The sequence below is a fragment of the Alexandromys fortis genome, unplaced genomic scaffold (genome assembly GCF_014885135.2).
Source record: "Alexandromys fortis isolate MF-2015 unplaced genomic scaffold, M_Fortis_MF-2015_v1.1 scaffold_16, whole genome shotgun sequence".
NCBI lineage: Eukaryota > Metazoa > Chordata > Mammalia > Rodentia > Cricetidae > Alexandromys > Alexandromys fortis.
The window spans coordinates 13,308,485-13,319,268 of record NW_026067893.1 but is presented as its reverse complement, the minus strand read 5'-3'; the positions used below and the strand labels follow the sequence as shown (position 1 = coordinate 13,319,268).

Genomic DNA, 10,784 nt, shown 5'->3' with positions numbered 1-10,784 from the left:
CAGTTGGGGGCAAGGACAAAAAAAAAAAAAAATTAAATCCCTGCCCAGAGTGGCCAAGCTGTGGTTTCCAACCACCAAGGGAGTGCAGGGCCAGGCCAGTAAATAAAGGGACTCAGCACAAGCGGCTTCTTCCTTCTTTTGTACGAAAGCCCACTGGAATTGTCTAAACTGCAGCGCAAGCTCTTGCCCACTGCGAATCATGTGCTCTGAGACATTTAATACTATTTCAATTATGCAGAGGAAATAATATAATTTCTTTATTTGAAAAACGATACTGAACCTTGGAGATCAGTTAAAATCTACGGCTGGAGAGGGCTCTTCTGAAGCTGCTGTCCCCCTCCTCACACAGCGGTGCCTGTGCACAGATGAAAAAGCATTGGGTCAGGAAACAGCAAACCAGTGCTTTCCAGGGCCGAGTTCGGCTCCCGCGGCTCTTGCGGCTCCACCATCCCCACGCTACTTCTTCTTCGCGTTGACGTTTTTGCAGACCCAGTTCATGCCGTCCTTGGGAGGGAACGGCAGAGAGAGGCAGTGTTAGCGGCAAGAAAAGTCCCAAGAGCTCAGGATGGAGGGGACTGCGGTTACCTCCTCTAGGGATTTCTAGGGATTCGTTGCCCCAGAGGCCCACCTGGGCCGGTGGTGACCTCCTGGAAGGGTGTGGGGTGGGGGTGGGGGCTCTGAGCACACGAGGGAGGCAGAGGGAGCCAGCATCTGAACTTGAGATTCATTCTCAGGAACTCCCTCTGAAAAAATAAACACACCTGCCTGGTGCAGGGCTTGACTGAGGCGCTATCAGGAAGAATTCCAGCCATTTTTGGCTTTTTCTAAAAGCTGACCTTTGCTAGGGCATTAATTCAATGAGCTACCCTTCTGGTGCCCCAGCGTGTTTACAGTGTGACAGTGTACACTTGGGTTAAATTAAATTTCATTTTGGAAAAACAACCCTCTGCAGTGGGTGTTACTCCACACAGGCAGGGGCAATACACACTATGTCTGTAGAGAGGCTTAGAAGCTGCTTCTTGTTGCTTTAAGCTCTACCAGGCAGGGGGACGGAGGGAAGGACAGAAGGTTCCCTTAAAGGCATAGCGACCTTGAAACTGTCCTCTTTAGAAGGCTGAAGAGGGACTGAGGTTAAAACACACACACACACACTGCCTACAGCCACCTGGTAGGCAACACAATTCCTCACAGATGCCAGGCCTGTCAGATATGACCTCCTTTTCAACCCCCTCTGGAGCATACCTGGACATGCATCCCTCCCCAGAAACTCCAGACCTTCAGGCATGTGCAAACGCCCTCAGAAGCACAGACCAGAACTCAAGATGGGCCCTGCAGGGCATCTTGCCCAGAGTCTGGGTCTCACATACATGTGCTATCAGACACACACACACACACACACACACACACACGACCACGTGACACCTCACACTTCAAACCCCACGTTTCTGGTGGCTGTGGATCTGGCCGCTGAACCAGAACAGTTAAGACAGCTTCTAGCAATAAATATCAGCTGACACCTTTGGCCACCAGGACATTAATCCCGTAAACAATACATCACTGCAAAACAACCAGCAGGTACCTTTCTTTCTCCTGGCTAATCTGCCCATCACCTGCATTTACAGTGATTAAAACTACCAGCTGCCATCAGGGCACTTGGGCAGGAGAACCTGAGGATCTGAGGGACGTTGTGCTTTGCCAAGATGAGGAGGCCTGGCCTTGGCAAAGAGCCTTCAGGTGGAGAGCACCTGGCTGCGGCTGGGCAGCGGGGGACAGGGCGAGGGGACCCCCAACGCATCTGATTACAACTGGGTCAGCAGCACATCCCGAGAAACCAAGCAGTTTTAAAGCCATTTTATGAAAAAGGAATCATTTAAAGAGAGCATGTTTAATTTTAGTAGCTAATTGGTTTCTAGGAAAAAAAAAATGATCACCTGCCAGGAGACAAAAAAGAATTTTACACAGACAGGAGGGATGAATAGATAACCATCTTCTCTTGCTCCAAAGCTGAAGAGCTCAGCACACAGGCAGCACAGACACCCAAAGGTGCCGTCTGTCTCCGTGTTCTCCTCTCCACAGGCACAGCGTTTTTATCAGAGCAGCTTCTCCAGGAAAGCAAGTGTCCCCGCACAATACCAGCCAATACTGTTTTGTCTTTTTTCTTGGTTTATGACTGGTGAAGAAGGGGGTTCCTTTTATTATATCTCACCGAACATAAGTGTAGGCAAAGAGATAGGAAAATATTTACTCAGCTGCAGACACTCAAAGCAGAAGGTGGAGGGAAGCCATTCTCTGTAGAGGGGGAAAGGGGCTTAAAGGGCACGGCCTGCTGAGGGTGCTGTCCTGCAGATGGCAGAATCTAGAGTGGAGGTCGGCCCAGCATGGTCTTGTCAACAGAGGGCGCTCAGAGGCCAGCACCCAAGGCTGCCCCCAGCCCCTGGTACTATCTGGCGGCAAAGCCCTGGGCCTCTGCAGGGCTTGGGAGGGCCCCTTTGAGTCCCAGCATTTAGGGGCTGAAGGGGAGGGGAACGAGGAAGGACACAACCCTCTCTGACAATACCTCATAAATCAAGCAAGTGCAAGCTTTGTCAAGTAGCCCACTGGAAAGGAAAGATAATAGTGTTATCCAAAAACCAAGATGGGAGAGCCTAAGCAAGGGACTGGCAGGCTGTCGGCTTAATATAGTCCATATTTAATTTATAGTCTTTAAAATTAATTCTCATAAGCACCCAGTGAATATATTATTGTTTCCATATTGCAAACAAGGAAATGAAGAACAGAATAATTCAGAGCAGAGGTGGGCTCTGATGCGCCTGTCTTCCCACTGAGGACCATACACTAGTCACCGAGTCTCTGACTGAGGGTGGCGGGAGAAGAGCCCTGCATCTAATTTACAGAGCAGCTGGGTAGCCTTGGAAGGCAGGCGGGCAAGGCCATTCCAATGGGTTCTTTTTCCTCACGGCTTCCTTCAGCTGAATACAGGGCAAAGACAGGAGAAACCCCTGTCAAGGAACCCTGCCTGCCTTGTCACAGCTCTAAAACAACCAGAATATTCCTATTCTGCAGGATCCAGGACTGCAGAAGGCTGGCTGGGCATTCGTGTCCTGGGCCACCTCCTCCAGTGGATATGGGAGCCTTCTGCTTCTATGTTTAAGAGAACGGTGGGTTTAGCTTTTCTGAGAGGAGGTGATTGCTTACTTGAAGGAGGCGACTCTGCTGTCCCTGAAGAAGGAAATGAACTCATGGGTTTGTTTAAGGTTGAACCTTTCATTGTTGAAAACTGGTTTGACCGATTTCCTGCGCACTTGATCTTCACTATGGGAATGACTATCTTTGGTGTGAACAGTCTCCCCTTTCCTTTCCCGACCAATCTTGCTGACACTGAATTTGAATTGATTAGTTTCAATTCAATAATAGAGACTAAAGAGAGGCAGGGAGCCTCAAACGCTAGCCTTTGTGTGACTTCCTGGAGAGGAAATACAAGTCTCTGTGTTGTCGCAGGAACATCCTCGAGTAACCGTGGGTGGTGCAAGGCTGCCCTGCTATATGGTGGAAACCTACTAACCATCCTGTTCACACTAATAGCCTGCCTGTGGGCGGGGCTGGGCTCTGGCTGCACCGCCCCTTTTGATCTGATCTCAGTCTCGTTGGGTGGCTGGAAGGGAGCAGTGGTGGCCATGGTCGGGTGGGCTGGGTTTTAAAACTGGGCTGCCTATGTGGTCACTTCAGTAATTGCTTTAAGATGACCAGGCACTCAGACCCTGGCCGAGCAATGCAGCCTGTCCCATTGTGCCTTTCGGCCCCTGGGGTCAAGGAGCAGCTGAATGCAGGCAGCACACATAAAATACTGCTTGCTGTTCAGTTTTCTGGTGACAAAGGGCAGTGCATCAGGGAGGGAGCAAGCGAACCACACACCACAGGCTTACTCTCTTAGTTCAGAGAGAGTCTGCAGATACAAATGTCAGCACCTGAGGTCCGACTGATGGGCATGTAGTCCATGCCTGTCTGGAGGAAGTACCAACTGACCCCAGGCCTGGAAAGAAGATTGGACATCATATTTTTAAATACTGAAAAAACTGGGGCTGGGGAGTGCAGCTCCATTGTAGAAGAAGGGCTTAGCATAAACAAGATACTGGGTTCAATTTCTATTCCCGCAAAGAAAAAAAAAAATCAAATTCTGTCAGCAGGCCAGGAAACGCGCCCCTAGCTCAAGGAAAAAGCAGCAGAGGCAGGAAGCCCAGCCCACACCACTACGAACCCACTGCTGACCCTCCTTAGGGAAGGAATGGGGGTGGTCTAGAGGGGGTGGCCTGGAGAGCAACCCCGGGAACACTGCCCATCAGAGTCGCTGTAGTGACCAAATCTAGAGGCCAGGTTCAAACTGCTGACTTCTGCTTTAAATGGAAATCCCAAGCCAGAACAACCAGGCATACTGTGTTTCAGAAAAAATGTCTCCAAACCCCTGAAACTACAGCAGCCGTACAGACGTGCTCTGGGGAGGAGTCACAGCGACAGGTGCAAGCAGGATGCTGTTTCTAGAACTTTGTTTTTTTTTTTTAAAAAAAAGATTTTATTTATTTATTATGTATACAACATTCTGCCTCCATGTATGCCCGCATGCCAGAAGAGGGCGCCAGATCTCACTGCAGATGGCTGGGAGCCACCATGTGGTTGCTGGGAATTGAACTCAGGACCTCTGGAAGAGCAGTCAGTGCTCTTAACCACCGAGCCATCTCTCCAGCCCCCTAGAACTTTGTTTTTGACCTAAGCCAGTGATGTGGGAGTGTCATATATCAATCTGTTGATTTCATTGGTTAAGTTATAATAAACCAGCTGCTTGGCCTCATGGCTTGGAACATAGATGGGAGGAGTAAACAGAATAGAATTCTGGGTGGAAGAGGAAGTGAGGTCAGACTCTGCTCTGCTCCCGGAGAGACTCTGCTCTCCGGATCACAGACGCCATGCTCAGCTCTCCCGGGTAGACGCGATAGCTCTGCTCTCTGAGGCACACGCGATGAAGATGGATGTAGGCTAGAATCTTCCCGGTAAGCGCACCTTGGGGTGCTTACACACATTATTAGAAATGGGCTAGTCCAGGTGCGAGAATTAGCCTGTAAGGGCTAGAGTTCATGGGCCAAGCAGTTCTTTAAATGAATACAGTTTGTGTGTTGTTATTTCGGGCGTGAGCTAGCCAAGCGGCTGGGGTGTTGGGGACGCAGCCCCGCCGCCGCTTCTTATTTCAACAAGCCAGAGCCTTTGTAGGCCATTTCCTATATTCGGAAGAAAAAGGACAAGAGACCAAGTGCTAGATGGCAGATCCTCGGAGGCCCTAGCAGCCAGCCAAGCCTCCAGGGCACGGAGGGACATTTCCTCCTGATGAAAGGGACTGGCTGAGGGGTTTAGGTAACCCCTCCCACACATTTTTCACTTTCCCTCTTTTCTGCTTTGATGTAACTGGGTTCCCTTCTGGACTACAGTCCTCTCAGCAGGGTGGAGTACCAAGACTGATGCTCTTCTCCAGGGTCTGGTGACCTTCACTTATTCTCTGCACATGAGAATTTCCCATGAAGACCCGCTTTAATCACGTGACGGTTGGCCTCCTAGTGGCCATCAGTCAGGCAAGGAAAGATCTGTTCCGGACTCCCTTGCTATGTCCATTCTCAGCTGGACACACGGTATTGTCTTGTAAAGGTCACACAAGTGTGCCTGAGAATATCAGGTACAAATTCCTCCCAGGAATGTCAGCCCTAAAATCACCAGCTCCCACGGTCTCAGATCATGGATTCAAGCCACTTATCTAGTGACAGTATTGTGCCTGCCCTGCTGGGCCAGAGGGTACATCACCTGTCGGACTGTGGCTGTCCTTTGGACTAGACCACTCGGAGGTCCTTGCTACCGGTTAGTATGACATATTTCTAGAGCTGTTTTTGTTTATAAATATTTTACCTTTATTCATTCATTCTTCTTTTTAATCTTTCTGGTTTTCTTTTTTATATAATTTATTTCTTTTTATTTTATGTGCATTGGTGTTTTGCCTGCAAGTGTGTCTGTGTGAGGGTGTCAGATTTTGAAGTTACAGACAGTTGTGAATTTCCATATGGGTGCTGGGTATTGAACCCAAGTCCTCTGAAAGAGAAGCCAGTGCTCTTAACTGTGAGCCATCTCTCCCGCCCCTCATTCATTCATTCTTTCGGCTATTGTGTGTATGTGTGTTTGGATACAGCAGGGTGGCCAGGCAAGCCGTGGCATGTGTATGGGCACAGAGAATAGCCCTGCTGGAGCTGGTTCTCTTCTCACACCATGTAGGCTCCAGGGCTGGGCTTGGATCATCAGGTTTAGAGTAAGTGTGCTGAGCCTCTTGTAGGCCACCAGGCGTGTCTTGATTGACATCTGCACACACACACACACACACACACACACACACACACACACACACACACACGCATGCACGCACGCGCACACACACACACAGTGTTCAGACAGCAGATGCTCTCAGCACCCACAACTATCACACAGGTCCTGAGATCCTGGGCAGTTCCCTTTTCCTTTTTGCAGACTTTCCTAGGTTTTCTTTCTGGGCTGTCAAAGAGGTGGCACCAGGTGTCAGCAGTTAGACCACTCGGCAGCTTCTGGGGAGATTCGGCGGGATGAGAATAAAACTGGAATTTAGGGAGGTTTTAGTCATTATGATACTGAATTCAAACCTGAAAGTGAGCCCCAAATAACTAAACCTTCCAGTCATGTTCCTAGCAGAGTTCTTCATTTGTAAGATAATCTAAGCCTTAATTAAGGGCCACAAAAGCCTGCACTTTCGCCAAGCAATCCCGGAAGGGAATTACACAGAGCGACTCTTTTAAAGGTAAAAGCCAGGAAACTGGCTGAGTGCACAGGAGTGTAGGTCAGCGGCATCACCTGAGGGAGGAACATGGTCAACGCTGCCTGATAGTGACAAGAGCTTTTACAGAAGGTTCCATGACCTTTCTCTGGTCCCCAAAGGTTACCGTGAAAGGACAATAGACATAAGATTCCCTTCTTAATTAACATTTTTATTAAATAACCCATTTCAAATAATGGTTAAATTCTCTAAATTTATATCATTCTATTAACCATAATCTAATCTCATTAACCTTGAAATCCCAGTCTTAACTATCCAATTCTGCACACCCTGGTACTATCTACAAACTAACTAAGTGACCTTCAAACTATTTGTCCTCTGTACAAATCACTCTCTTTGCTCTCAGCTCTTTGCTGGATCTCTCTCTCTCATTCATATGATTTCATTTTGATTAATTAATATATTTATCTGTTGTGTGTAAGTCAGCGCATAATTTTTGGGAGTCAGTTCTCTGCTCTTGCCCTGTGGTCCTGGGGATCGAACTTTATCTACAATCACCTTTATCTACTGATCTACTTTGCTGACCCTGGATCTCTTTGGACGTCACTTCCTGTGCCTCTGGCTGCTGCGGGTCCCTGATTAAAGAAGCACTTTACTGGAATCTCGCTTTATTTAAACTGGCTTATTATTCACAGGTGCCCCTCGCCACTCCCACCCACATTAACTGCCTGGTAGGTTGCTGTCTTGGCCAAAGGGTTCCACAAAGGAGGCTGGGGATGGAGCTCACTGGAAGAGTCTTGCCTACCATGTTCACTGCTCTGGGGGTTTGGTTTTCAGCTTGGATGAAAGGAGAGAGGGAGAAAGGAAGGGAAGAGGCCCTGTAGGGGGCGCTGTGTACCTGTGGTGATTACCCAGACAGGCGTGGGGGTAGAAAACACAGGCCCTCCCTGGCTACCCTCAGGTACCACGGTGTAGTGCCCTTGACTTCAGTGTCACTGTGCTGAGTAGGGACTCTGGCTGCCCCTTTTCCTATCCGCAGACAGGCTGAAGAAACAAGTCTCATTGGTTAACTCCAGCTTAGCTTTTCCATGCTTTCTCTACTCTGGTCAAGAGCGGTCACAGGACCATGAGCCCACATTCTGATGACCATGCAAGTACAACCGCTTCCTCTGCTCAGCCCACCTGTACAGTTCCCAGCACCTGGATGCCCCTGAGAATCTAACATCCGTGTTCGGAGCGATGCACAAGGGCAGAGTCCACATACTAGAATGTTTTATAACACGGGAAAGAGGGACTGGGGCTGTAGTTCAGCAGGTAGAGTGCTTGCCTGCTATTCCCATGACCTGGGTTCCATCCTCAGGGATGGAAAAACAAGAAAGCTGCCATTTCCCAGTCTGTGTCTCACCAAACGACCCTGTACACATGGGCATTTGTGGGGTTAGAGCTTTTTCTTTTTCTTTTTCTTTTTTGGGCATGTGTAGGGCTAGATCTTTTCGTATTTCTTTTCTTTTCTTTTCCTTTTTTTTTTTTTTTTTTTTTTTAGATTTTCAAGACAGGGTTTCTCTGTAGCTTTGGAGTCTGTTCTGAAACTCACTCTGTAGACCAGGCTGGTCTCGAACTCACAGAGATCCACCTGCCTCTGCCTCCCTAGTGTTGGAATTAAAGGTGTGCGCCATCACTGCCTGGCTAGATCTTTTCATTTTAAAGAGGTTGTAGTTGGACAAGGTTAAATAAAACCATCAGCATTTACCTACTACCAACATCCCACGGCATAGCACACTTGGACTGGGTTGTAAGTGACTCTGAAAAATGGAGTTAAATCAAAGGCCTGATAGACACACTTGTCTATATAATGGCGTATGTGGCAGCAATTTCATAAGGAAGAACCTAGAAGAACGGTAGTTAGTCCCTTTGTAGAGTAGAACTTAGGAGAGAGAAAACAATTTTTTTTACTTGCCTTTGAGACAATCTCACACAGTCCAGGCTGGCTGAGGATGGTTTTGAACCCTTCTTCCCTCTTCACCCTCAAGGATGGCTTTGAACCCCTGCTCCTTTTCATCCCCAGGAACTGGGATTGCAGGCTTGTACTGTCATGCCCACTTTCTCTGTGCATTTTTATGCTGCTGAGATTAACCTAGAACTCTTTCCATATAAGACAATCATTCTACCGCTGAGTCATGCCCTTAGCTCACTAACTTTATAAACTTTCATACATTTAAAAATAAGAGGGAAAATGCACGTTTGAGATAGGATCTTATAGAGCTAGCCTAGAACTCCAGGGCATGGAGGAACCCACAATGCACAGCTGAGTCAGAATCTAGGAAGAAATAAGATTTACAGTGGGGTGTGGTGGCTCATCCCTGCAATCTCAACCCTGGATGCTGAGGGAGGAAGGTCAGGAGATCAGCCTCAGTTATGTAGAGAGTCTGAGGCCACTCTATCTTGGGACTGGGGAGAATTCTGTAGTTCGGGGCACTGGCTGCTCTTCCAGAAGACTGGAGTGTGAGTCCCAGCACCTATGTGGTGGCTTATAACCAACTGTAACTCTAATCCCAAGGGACTACACAGCACTCATGAAGGGTGCACACACAAAACACCCATACCCATAAAATAAAATTACAATTATTTTCTTCAAGATAGGGCTTTCTTTGTATAGCCCTGGCTGTCCTGGAATCAGCTCTGTAGTCCAGGTTAGCCTTGAACTCACAGACATCTGGCTGCCTCTGCCTCTGGAGTGCTGGGATTAAAGGCGTGTGCCACCATTGCCCAGCTTTAAATTTTTTTTTCTTTCTTTCTTTCTTTCTTTCTTTCTTTCTTTCTTTCTTTCTTTCTTTCTCTCTCTTTTAATTTATGAAAAGAGCCTTAATTAACGCTCAAAACTCCAAAATACCAACTCTCCCAAACTTAAAACCTCATAGACTACTCTAGAATACATTTTGAAGATTTAACTGTGGTAGCCCCTGGGTTCTAAGGAACCCCAACATACACATATTCATGGAGAACTTCTGGGGTACAGGTATGAGCAGTCTGAGGAGGGGACACCTGTCTAGTGCACTCAACTCTAGAGGCCACACATAGAAGTCAGCAACGACTATTTTTGTTATCAAGGTAAAACAAAACAAAAACCAGGTAGCAAACATGTTAGGACTGACATAGTTCTAGGATGTGTTTTTTTGCGTGCGATAAAAGCGATCAGACCATCTAACGACAAAGAGTGTCAATGTCTAAGGGGAGGGAACATTAGAAAGGAAAAGCAAGTGGGAAGAGGCTGCGGGCAGTGGTCAAGAACCAAACCTCAGGTCTGCAACCCAACATGCCAAGCTGAGAGAACAGCAAACTGTCATGCCGTTACGGACCTACCATACGCCACGGAGGGAAGACATGAGCTAGAGCAGTCTGGACCAGTCCTCGCAGCACTGCTGAGCATCCTGCTAGACAGACCAGATGCCTGAACTGAGGAGTGTGGAGGATGCTGGTCATCTTAAAGGGCTGACTACGGAGTGCCGCTGAGTTGAGCAGTTTGGTAGGAAGCCCCTGAGTTGGAAGTGTGTGACTTTTTTTTTTTTTTTTTTTTTTTTTTTTTAAGAATACAGCCTCTTGGATGACTGGGACAGGGCTGTGCTCTGCCCTAAATTAATATTAAACAAGAGGTGTTCAATCTCCTGGTGTGCAGGTCTTCAGTATAAAGCACAGGGCTTTGTGTCCACAGAAGCCTCCAGTGGGAAATCAACACCAGGAGCTGGAAACAGACACCAAGCCCAGGGCAGGGGAGAGAACTAAGAGTAAACAGAGGTATTTCGAGGCCAGCGAGCATTTGTATGGTAGTGATGAGAATCACTTTGGGAGTAGAAGCTTTCACCATCTCTAATATTGGCTCTAACATTGAATGCCAACACAATTGTCAAACATTTCCAGAGTTTGACCAATCTCAAGTCACCTCTTGAGCCCTCCT

At 47.8% G+C, this 10,784-nt stretch overlaps 2 protein-coding genes across 2 annotated transcripts in view; one reads left to right on the top strand and one right to left on the bottom strand.

Annotated features, from left to right (window-relative positions):
- Window positions 1-230: 230 nt before the first annotated feature.
- Window positions 231-10,784, bottom strand: part of Arl3 (ADP ribosylation factor like GTPase 3) — a 56,316-nt gene continuing 45,762 nt past the window's right edge. The window contains exon 6 of the mRNA XM_050146564.1: window positions 231-504. Coding sequence (XP_050002521.1) covers window positions 457-504 — 48 coding nt within the window. The 3' untranslated portion in view covers window positions 231-456. The remainder of the gene's footprint in view (window positions 505-10,784) is intronic.
- Borcs7 (BLOC-1 related complex subunit 7) overlaps window positions 5,033-10,784 on the top strand; it is a 172,979-nt gene continuing 167,227 nt past the window's right edge. The window contains exon 1 of the mRNA XM_050146604.1: window positions 5,033-5,042. The gene's annotated coding sequence lies outside the window, so the exon portion shown is untranslated. The remainder of the gene's footprint in view (window positions 5,043-10,784) is intronic.